Source organism: Protomyctophum parallelum, assembly GCF_964188405.1.
Source record: "Protomyctophum parallelum genome assembly, chromosome: 8".
Taxonomy (NCBI): Eukaryota; Metazoa; Chordata; class Actinopteri; order Myctophiformes; family Myctophidae; genus Protomyctophum; species Protomyctophum parallelum.
The window spans coordinates 9,741,352-9,752,860 of record NC_139703.1 but is presented as its reverse complement, the minus strand read 5'-3'; the positions used below and the strand labels follow the sequence as shown (position 1 = coordinate 9,752,860).

At 43.8% G+C, this 11,509-nt stretch overlaps 1 protein-coding gene across 7 annotated transcripts in view; it reads left to right on the top strand.

Annotated features, from left to right (window-relative positions):
* The first annotated feature begins 341 nt into the window (after nucleotides 1-341).
* Nucleotides 342-11,509, top strand: part of fgd5b (FYVE, RhoGEF and PH domain containing 5b) — a 39,203-nt gene continuing 28,035 nt past the window's right edge. For all 7 annotated transcript variants that reach the window (XM_083771807.1, XM_083771806.1, XM_083771809.1 and 4 more), the window contains exons 1-5: nucleotides 342-563; nucleotides 1,865-4,448; nucleotides 8,480-8,621; nucleotides 10,047-10,105; nucleotides 11,190-11,220. In XM_083771807.1, coding sequence (XP_083627933.1) covers nucleotides 554-563; nucleotides 1,865-4,448; nucleotides 8,480-8,621; nucleotides 10,047-10,105; nucleotides 11,190-11,220 — 2,826 coding nt within the window. In that variant the 5' untranslated portion in view covers nucleotides 342-553. The remainder of the gene's footprint in view (nucleotides 564-1,864; nucleotides 4,449-8,479; nucleotides 8,622-10,046; nucleotides 10,106-11,189; nucleotides 11,221-11,509) is intronic.

Genomic DNA, 11,509 nt, shown 5'->3' with positions numbered 1-11,509 from the left:
TGAGGCACTTTTTGAATAAGTCAGACTATATATTTTTTTCCTATAAGTCAATTTTTCATTTCTTCTTTCCTGAAAACCTTCTTGATCCAAAGGAAGGCTATCCATCATGACATAGCCTATCCCAAAGCACGAAATCAGTAGCCTATACTGTTTCCTGTCACTTTTCTCCCAGCTTTTGTCACTGTAGACATTTCTGCGCGCTGCATAGATCTATTCTCTACCAAAGAGGAAACTCTGAGGACTGAGTCTGAGGAGCGGCTCTGCTCTGCAGTTGCACCACCACCCGTCCACCCTCCATACTGTACCATGCGCACACACGCACACACACGGTCAGCGAGCGGAGCAGCACAGAGTGAGGAGGGCTGTTGTGTTGTTGCTGCTACAGACTAAACCACTTCATTTAATAAGAGGAATCAGGATCGGGGAGAGATCGGGACTCGGAAGAGTCGAGGAGAGGAGAGCGCACATCTGTCGTCAGTAGGTTAGCCTACTTATACCAGAGTTACAGATTTTTGGGAACAACTGTGAAGCTGGTCATGGTTGCGACACTAAAATGACTACAGGTAAGAATTCATAATAATATTGAATCTACACAATTTGACATATGGTAGCTATACTAACTATATGCTTTTAAAATTGAGAGTTAATAAAGTTACAGCAGAGAGAACAGAGAAAGAGACGATAATGAATTGGACTGTCACTAAATACAGCATTGACTGATTTAGGCTATTATTGTTGTAATTGATATTGCAATGAGGCAAAAGTCAAGTAAGTCACAGCGACAGCTATACAGATGGTATCAGGTAGGCCTACTTCGCCCCTAAACCATCTCGCCCCTCGATTTTTTCCGCTGACCTCACGCCGACCGCTCGGTGCCGCGGGTGTGGTATTTATTGTTTTACTGAGAATAAGGTTATAAAAAGTTTAGGGTTAGGCACATGGGTTAAGTTTAGGTATAGACCGGTTTAGGCACAGTTTTACTGAGCTTATAATGTTAGGAATAAGGTTACCGTTTAAGCATAATTACTTAGGTTACTTTAGAAATACCAGGCCGCGCAGTTCTGCGCGCGCGCGCGCGTGTGTGTGTGTGTGTGTGTAAAGTAAATCATGTTTTTTTTAATTCAAATGGTCAGTTCAAGTGTTGTGAAGAAATGTAAAGAAATGGTAGTGTAGTGTATATTGTCCCCGGTCATCTTCCTATAAAATTTTCATTCATACACTTTTAAATCTTGATCACAAGATAGTGTGTGAACTCTGCCATCAATGAATTATTGAACCAATAAGTATTGGTCTTGGATGATGTCAGTGGATTCAGGACTTTGACTGTATTGTGTAAATTAATGCTTACATACAGTAGCCTACAGCATACCGTACAAATCTCGTCCTTTGTTTTTTGTTCCGACCTTGTCTTTTGTATCAGTAAAGACTATAGTCTAAAAAGGGTTTCTCTCCAGTGAATCACAGGAAATGAGTCAGGGAAACCCCTTATTGTTGAAGGTTGTGTTTCTCAAAGAGTGCACATGTTAAAAATCCAGTTCCCAGGTACTTTATCCTATTTTATGTAAAAATTAGAGACTCTAGAATAGCATGACTTAGTCCTTTCTGTGTTAATTGTGTTCTTACACAACATTTGCATTTAGGATTATTATTCCAACACCTACGTTTTAACATTTTTAATCATGGCATTTTCTAATAATTGTTTATCTGTAACATGTAATTGCAAATAGTAATTGCAAATGTATCTGTGGTGGGCAACTCAGAATATTTAGACAGTTGCAGAGCTCAGTAATAGCAATAGTACAAAATATCCATAGGTTATTTTAAACTGTAATCTTACAATTTCCTTTTCCTGTTGTTCTTTTAGACTACACCAAGCCTCCCCTTGCGCCGAAGCCAAGACTCATTTGTCACGCCAGCCTCAAGCTGCCTTCCCCTCTCATGTCAAGAGCCTTTTCTGCAGCCAGGGGTCCCAAACCGCCTATAGCCCCTAAACCCAAGGTTTTACATGATTTTAATGGGAGGGACCCTGTGGATCTAAGCACCCAGGAAGAGTGCATTAACGGGTCTTTACTGCCTTCGGATGAGGAGCTGGATCAAGAGAATGAACCAGAGGACTCTCTGAACAAGACTATCCAGGCCAGGTCACCTGTGGAGCTACAGTTTGGCATCTACAGCCTCAGCTCAGGACAGATTGTCTCATGGGAGCAGGAGGAAGAAGAGCTGAGCGCACTGCAAGAATATTCAATTCAGGAGACGGAGGAGAATTGGAGATTATCTGACACCGGTGTAACAGAGGAGGCAAACTCTCTGGAAGCAATGGAAGTCAGTGATGCTGGGGGTTGTGACGCAGGCGAGGCACTAGCCGACACGGATGGCCTCTCAGTCGGGGACCTTTCTGTTATCAGCACCGAGGATGAGGCAGGCTGCTGCTCCTATGATGGAGCACCTAGGAGGGAGGACAGTGAGATGAGAGAGGGTGGAAAGATTCAGAACGAGGAGGCAGAGTCCACGGCAGATGTCTCAGCCGAGTCTCTCACAGAGCAACCTGTTATTGTTCCCTGTGAGAATAAAAACACCAGACAGGAATCGTTCTTGGGGGGAGAGGAGGCAGAAGAGAGATCACCAGATTTGACTGATTGTGGCATCACTTGTAATTCCCTGAAGGCGATGTGTACTAGTCATGAAGGCAAGGAAAAAGCCAGAGGCTTAAAGATGTGCTCTGTCAATGATGAGCAGCACACTCATATATCTTCCATTATTCATGGACAGGAAAAACTGCTCTTAAACACAGATGATGGACATCTCTGCATAGAGGTTTCTCTTCCCCTTGAGCCTTATTACATTTCTTCTGAGGACATTATAGAGACATTGTCGAGCCCAACAGATGACAAATCTCATGAACTACCTGAAAATGAGCAGGGATATTCACTGGCAAACAGACATCCAGCATCGCTCTGTGAATATGAGGCCATTAGTGAGGAGGATTCTGTAGACAATGCACAGATAGAGTGCATGTCCTCTGAAGATTACGTGGACATAGGAAATCATTTGGAGGACAGCAGTGACAAACATGCAAAAATACCTTGTCAGAAACGCTCTGTCCAAAGTGAAGAATGCCAGTTTGATGCGGCAGAGGCTTTCTTGGTTCACTCCCAGTCGAGGTTAAGGCTGGTATCTGTCTCAGTGCCCAGAGAGGCTAGCACCTTCCTGACATATGCTCATATGTCAGGAAGCCGGCTGCTCTCCCCAAATGACTCTGACGTCTTCAGGGATGACGAGGACCTGGAGGGTCACATCGTGCCGTTCCTCGATGACACCACCACGGACACAGAGCAGGACCTTAGCGACGAGCATGTCTACGAGGAGGCGGGGCACGACTCAGAGGGCGAGAACATACTCCCATTCGACAGACGCTCGGCCATGGTGATGCGCTCCCGCTCGCTGTCGGCCAAAGTACCGTATTATGTGACCCCACGTGAGAGAGGCTCTCAGGTCAACTTTCAGAAGCTGTGCTTGGGGGGATTTGGCCAAATGGGACCGGCGATGAGCAGCAGCCCTCTGTTAAACATGCCCAGGAGCAAGAGCTACTCCAGGCCTCTGGGTGTGTCCATGTACCCCCGCTCCTTCTCCATGGAGGGACGGGACGCACCTCTGGGCGCGTACAGGGGCAGGGAGCGAGGGGACGATTACGTCATCAGCTCCTCCGTCAGCAGCCTCTCCCAGCGCTCGCCGCTTCCATCCACACCTACGTCCGTGGTGGACATTCCTCCCCCCTTTGAGCTGGCCTACATCACAAAGAGGCCCATCACCAAGAGCTCCCCGTCCCTCCTCATTGAGACCGACTCCCATGAGAAAGACAAGAAGAAATCCTCCTTCAAGCGCTTCTTGATGCTCAAGTTCAGGAGGAAGACGGGAAGTAAACCTGTGGCGGACGTCAACCCTTCGTCCTGCAGGCCCCCGTCCGAGCCCGGCCTCCACAGCGCCCCCAGCAGGCTGGGGGGGGCCTCGGACAGACACGGTGCCAGAGAGTCTCCGCAGCTCGATGGCCACTCCGCTGCCAAGGCTCCGGCAGCCTCGGAGAGCCCCTCAGTCTTCCTGTTCTACAAAGACGGCAAGAGAAAAGGGGGCTCCGTCGCGTTTCTCAATCGGGGCGTTGGCCGCGTGGAGTCATTCGAGGACCGCTCCCGCGTGGCCTTCACTCCTCTTCCTCTGACGAAGCCCCGCTCCATCTCCTTCCCCAACGCCAGCCTCTCGGACTACGAGAACATTCCCGCCATCAGTTCCGACTACGAGAATGTTCAGGTGCCACGCCAGAGGCCCGTTCCGCAGTTCTTTGACCACCCCATGCGGGGACTGTCGTCCGCTAACGAGACGGACGGTTATGTGGACATGAGCAGCTTCCCGGGGTTTGAGAGCAAAACGCAGTCACCCGAACAGGAACCTGAAAGGTATGGATAGTTGGATACCATACTCTTCTAAATCCAGGAAGTCCTAAAGTGTTCTTTGTATGTGTGTGTGTGTGTGTGCGTGTGTGTGTGTGTGTGTGTGTGTGTGTGTGTGTGTGTGTGTGTGTGTGTGTGTGTGTGTGTGTGTGTGTGTGTGTGTGTGTGTGTGTGTGTGTGTGTGTGTGTGTGTGTGTGTGTGTGTGTGCGTGAGCGTGTGCGTGTGCGTGGGAGCGTGCATGTGTGCGTGCGTTTGAGGGAAGAGGAAAGGAAGATAGAATGCATGAGAGTACCTCCCAACATGGATGGATGCTCCTAGAGGTAATATTAGTGATCCATGCCCCCTTTTATACTGAGCAGTAGTCTTTTTTATTACTGTTTGGCCACTGGGTGTGTATACTATGCCCCTGGGGTAGAGGATTTATAACTATTTATTATAGAAGAGGGTCCCTTGCTGCGGTGACCACAACAGGCATGGATTGTGGTGTGTGTGTGACTGTGTGTGTGGGTGTGTGTGTGTGTGTGCGCATGTGTGTGTGTGTGTGTGTGTGTGCGTGTGCGTGCGTGTGCGCATGTGTGTGTGTGTGTGGTAGGAGGGGGCAGGGTGTAAACAGAGTGAAATACTGTATACCTTCCTTATTGTATTGTACTCAAACATATATTAGGCTCCCAGGGACCAGATGTTAGGTGTGTGTGTGTGTGTGTGTGTGTGTGTGTGTGTGTGTGTGCGTGTGTGTGTGTGTGTGTGTGCGTGCGTGCGTGCTCACATTGTAGAGACATCATATTGAATGTCACGCGCGCGCGCCTAACTCAGTACATGCGATAACTACTCACATTGTAGAGACATCATATTGAATCGGATATTATAATATAGGCTGTGGACTTTTCTTAGTGCCCGGCTACAATCTGGAGTGGGGTGTTCATGCGAATGTTACACTTGCTGTAAATGAATAGTCTTTTACAGTGTGTGTTACGGTACCTTCTGTGATCTCCCATACAGGCATGCATGAACCCATCCCCCTGTATGGCTGCTCGCACACAGCCCCTATCATACACACCTCTCAGGATGATTAATAGTCGGAGCATTTTGGCGTCATTGCTCTTCCCTTTAGCCAATCAGGCAGAAGTGGGGTGGTGAGATACAATCTTAGTGTTGGTTTGTACTCTAGTCAGCTTTTGTTTACAACCAGGCTTGTTTCTGTTGCATGTTTACCATTTTGCTGGTTTTGCCCCCCCCAAAAAAACTGTGAAATAATATAATATAATTAATAATATAATAATATAATTATAGTCCAGAGCGATTTACAGTAAGCAAGGAAAACACGAGGTAATACATCAAATGCATAGACAACAGTACCATACATTTTTCGAGAACGCCAACTTGGACTATACACAAAAAGCCGAAGCTTGTTGCCATGTCGCATAGACATATTTAACTAGGATTACGATTTGTCTAAAAATAAATCTATAATCTGTGCATTGAAACACACACACTATAGATAATATTCCTGGCCACGCCCCCAGGTCTGCCAGGTCTGATCTATCTCACCTGGCTGGCATCTGTTTACATAAAGTGCTATCTACTTCCTTCTACAACTGTGTCTGTCAATTGGCGAAAATAGCTGATCTACAAGCTCGGAGTGGCAATTTTTAGTTTTACATTTTGAAAACATAAAATACTGTGATGCAATGTTAAACGTTCATGTTTGTAAAGATATGACAGCCAGGATTTGGTCAAAAATAGCTGTTGTGCAGTTATTGAATTGAATGATTGAAACAGGTTCTTAGAGGTTGCAGTTGTAGTATGGTTATGGCATATTGGGTAGCTGTGATTGTATGTGTTGTCTGAGGGAAAGGTGGATTTACTGGGGATGGCATGCTCATGGCTGGATCTCTCTGTAGTAAAATACGTTTGGGATTAATTGGAAATACCCCAGTTCATCAGGTTTGGGTGCAGACTGCAGAGATGTTGAGCTTTTGGCACAAGATACAGTATTTTGTTCAGCTGTGGTGTTGTTTATCTCTGCTCCGCTAATGCAGTGGTTCTCAACCTTTTCTAGCCAAAATAATCATATTTGAACTTGGACCACCACCCTGACAAACACTTGGAATGTAGGAGTTGAGGCATAACATTTTGTTTGACGCTGTGAGGCGTTGTAAGCTTGTAGATCGTCTATTTTCACAATTTTCCCCCAACATCTGGGGACCCCCTTTGGGTCCCGACCCCCAGGTTGAGAATCACTGCCCTAATGTACTGTACTAAAGTAGTGGGGAACAGACAGCACTCACACAATGGGGAATCCCCCCTTGGTCAAAGGCAGATATTAGGTTTCTGGACTTCAGGCAGAGCAAATTATATTATAATTAGTATTATAATCCACTACTAGAATAGGATATTATTTTTATTACATTCTCAGTGAGTTTTTATGACAGAATGAGCACCATTCTATATACATTGATGCATATTTTATTTGAGAATATAGTGAAGCAATATCTTCTAGACTGCCAGTGGTTGGTTGCTAGTGGCATATGTTTCTGCCCACAGACACAATTAGAGGACATTTGGAAAGAACAGTGGTATCATCTGAACAAATTGGCTCACTAGAAAGCCTAGGGAAAAAAGGGAGAAAAATAATCATCTTTTTTTTATATCTTTGTTTGTAATTCATCACTTTCAATATAGCCTTTGGGCCTCATAAGCCTTCACACCAAAAAGAAGAGTGGCAGGGGCCATGATTCAATATAGCCCTGCCTGAAAGCCAAAGGCTGGAATGGCCTGAAAGTAAAGAGTTTATCTTAGTGCTACTAGTGAAATATCTTGACGGCTAGAAAGGTGGAAACTCAGCATACAGTACATTCTGGTGAAAGTGGTTTAAAGACCCCCTGGTACCCCAAATAAAACTGGATCCCATTACCATTAATGACCCATGAAGGACCAATATGTGTTATACTGAGATCTGAACTGCTGATCATGTGTAGCTAATTTCCACCTCAACATTGCTAAATCCACAGGCACTTGCAGTAAAGCATGACAATCATTCTGGCACAACATTCAGTGATAGATTTTTCATTTATAAGCACATGATCAGTATGTTTTACTGGGAGCCAGTGAAGTTGTGATGTGGTCTCTGAATCGGGTTCTGTCGAGTATGGGTGTGATGAAGGGAAGGCATGAATGTAGCAGTTTGCTGCTTGTTAGACGTTATAAAAAATAGCAAAAACAGATCTATAGCAACATATTTTGAGCCTGTACATTGGCTATTTTTGCTACTTGAGTGTGATGAAGTAGAACATTGATTTATGAAATAAATAAAATAAAATAATAATAATGCAGTCCTTACTGTACACATAAGCAGTTTGTTTGGTTCTTTTATTTGTTCTTCATTAGCATGCTTTGACACTACATTAATTAGTTTGATGATTAGAGCGATACATCAGCATAGGTACATAATGCTCATCTCATTGGTTGAATTAGATTATTCTCTCCTAGATGGAGAGAACAAAGTATTCACACGATACAAGCCGTTAACTTAAATGATGTCTTGAAAACTGAAATACAAGCACAATGTTGCTACATGGTTGAATCACTCATCACACATTGCTCTTCTCCATAACAGATGATTTTAATTTAACATTAATGTTGCAGGCAGTGCTTAAACTTTATTAGCATTCATCAGGGCTAAACTACAGGCTAGACAGTGTAGTACAGTTCGTATTTCTCTCTCTCTGTGTGTGTGTGTGTGTGTGTGTGTGTGTGTGTGTGTGTGTGTGTGTGTGTGTGTGTGTGTGTGTGTGCGTGCATTCGTGCGTGCGTCTGTCTGTCTGTCTGTCTGTCTGTCTGTCTGTCTGTCCGTCTGTCTGTCTCTACAAGTGTATGGCACATTTCATTAACCACTGACGCCCTGATTTATACAGTACTTTAGACTTTACTTACTTTACTTTTCTTTACTTACTTTTGTTACTTCATGACATTGTTTTGAAATGGGACGCCAGATTGAAATGGTCTCTAATGTGATGTGATGTGAACCTGTCCTCAGTGCCTACACAGAAGCCTACACAGTGTGCTCTGTGGCTGCTAGCGCTGCAGGAGAGGCTGGGAAGGAGTCCGCGGGTGAGGAAGAGCAAGGGCGTACCTCAGAGGAAGAGGAGGGAGGCGTGGAGAGCACTTATGATAAACAGGTGAGTAATTAGAACTGAGATTGTTCTGAGATTGCATGTCTTGTCGGGTGGAAACCTTGTATGTCCAAACTAGTTATTTTAGTTAGCTATTGTTTCAAATCTTTATTGGTTCAAAACCCACAGACAGTTGTTAAATAGAAATAGTAGATCTACAAGCTAGGGCTTTCACTTCTAGTGATTTTTACTAGTTGACTAGTTGCCTAGTTTACTAGTCAACTTTTTATTTTATTTTATATTTGTACATTTAAAAACTGTGTACATTGGTGACTATATAATCTAGCATTCAAGCTGATCGTGAGGCCTACAAAAACGGGAGAAAAAAAAAGTTTTTCTTTCTTATCAACTAGTCAACTAGTACCTGCAAGGTCGACTAGTGGATTTACTAGTCGACTATTTGAATAGTCGACTAGTTGCTTAAAGCCCTACTACAAGCTCACAATGAGCTGCAATGTATCATGCAAGGCATGCAATTGTGTTCTGAGCTTGTAACGGCTATTTTCGATACTTGTGAGACTTCCTTGGACGACAAAGTGGGACATTAATTGATGGGAGGAAAAAACACATGAAAACATGAAACATGGAGGTACAACATCTCTTACCGATAGCAATTATATATGCAATATACATTCAAAACAGATATTTTGATTGCGAAATAAATATTAGAGGCTTTGCAAATACTGTGTCTGTTAGATTAGAAGTTAACACTTTCATTTTGGCTGTAAGGTTTTATACCCTGTGCTAGGCCTCTTTGGACAGAATATGAACCTGAGAGGTGATGGCAGAGTAACAGAAGAAGGTAGGATGTCCGCACACCGTTCTTAAGCTCCCAATAGTTTATTTAAGATAGAAGGACTCAACGTTTCGACCCTTCCGGGTCTTCATCAGGAATGAGTGCGGACATCCTACCTTCTGCAAAAGTGCGGACATTTTTACCATTGGAGCCTGCCTGCTTGCTCAGGGGATAAATTGAACCTTGACCATCATTCAGGTCAAAATTCAGATCCTGTGTCTAGGTGAGACATCACCTTTGACACAATCTAAATGTCTCAATAGAAGTGCAGGGAGGCAAAACACAGCCACCCCAGTTGTATAAGTTGTATTGTAAGTTTGTAACATACTCTACCATATACATATTGGACAATTTATTCATTAAAAAAAGTTACATAGTGCCGCTTAGTGTACAAATGGAGAGTGTACAAAGTGTAGCCTACAAACACACTTAAGCCCTAACCACACCAAAGGGTCAAGACGGTTTTAGCGTTAACTCCTTGCAACCATTTGGACCCAAGGAGTTGCATGGTGACACTTTGGTGTGGTTAGGGCGTTAGAGTTACAGACCCATTGCTGGTCTCCGGACCCAACATTGAGAACTAGTGTTTTAGATCCATACACCCCAAGTGAATACTGTCATTTTATTGTTTACAGCCCGATGGTCGATCGAGAGCCTTTTACATTGCCAAAGAGCTGGTGGATACAGAGAGACTGTAAGTGACATTTCAATTCATGTTCATTATCACTTGAAATTCAAAACCGGTCATGCCATTGTCTGTGCACAGCTGTGGACATATCAGTAAGACGCGTGCTGCGTGCTGAAACAAGCGTCTTAATATGGCACAGTTGAGAAACAGGAGTTAAAGTATTAATCTCATATCATGAGGTCAGATGTAGATTTGCTGGCCGGCTCCATATATGCAGGGTTTTATGAGGTCTGGCCATATATAGCGTGTCTTGAGTGTACAGGGTTTGATGAGGTCTGGCCATATGTAGCGTGTCTTGAGTGTACAGGGTTTGATGAGGTCATGTCACAAGGCGTGACGGACTGACAACCATATATATGGAGCGTGTCACAAGGCGTTGTGACCTTCATATATGGAGAGTTGGAGACGGCCATATATGGAGCGTGTTACAAAGTGTGACGGACTGAAGGCGTGATGGACGGACTGACGGACGGACGGACTGTTTTGCAGGTTTTCATAGTAATCTGCGAGCTACAATCACAATGAACATACAGCACATACATATTCCGGTAGTTTTTCCATTAATGGCTTTATAGTATTTTTTGTCAGTCATTAAAACGCTACCAAATTCACCTGAATGATTAATAATAATAATAACTTTAATTGAATTAAGTCAATGTTGGCTTTATTTCATTGCATGCTTACAATTAGAAAGACTAGTTACAGCTAGACTTTTCAAATCAGTTGAGTCCATGCCTTAAAATGCATTAAAATGCAACGATAATGGCAAAAATAACTGCATAGTGATATCTAGCGTGCTAGATTACCTACAGTACTAGTATCTCAAGTAAACTTTGAGTTGATCTTCATACAGTACTTAAATGAATTGAATCCAGTGACTTCCTTGATCAAAGTACCGGTATGCTTTGGAAAATGGTCTGCGGTAATGTCCAGTTGTCATTGAGTTGTCCTCAAAAGGCTAAACATGGCAGACCACTGGTGGTATGGTTCTATAATAAAACATATTTTCCCGTTCGTTAACTAATTAAGTCTTACTACCACATTGTTTATGCACTGTCATTTTGAATTCTTTATCTATCTCTGTCCACAGACACGTGAAAGCTCTCAAGCTTCTTCAGGAAGTAAGTGACAAATGATTCATTTGTAATTTATATTGTCACTGTCAGACAGACACCTTGTATGTTCCACTGTTTTTTAGGCTCACTTTGATAACTGTTTGAGGAGAACATAGCTGTGTATTAGGTTGTAGGTGTGTTTCCTTTGCTAAGCAAGAGCCATAAGTAAGTAGCCTTGCCGAGCCATGAAGCCCATCTCCTGTTTCTGTAGCGTGAGGCAGCTTGATGTACAAGTACACCCCCTGGACATGACGCTAGTATGCCGCAGGGACCCCCTACACTATGAGTGTAGTTT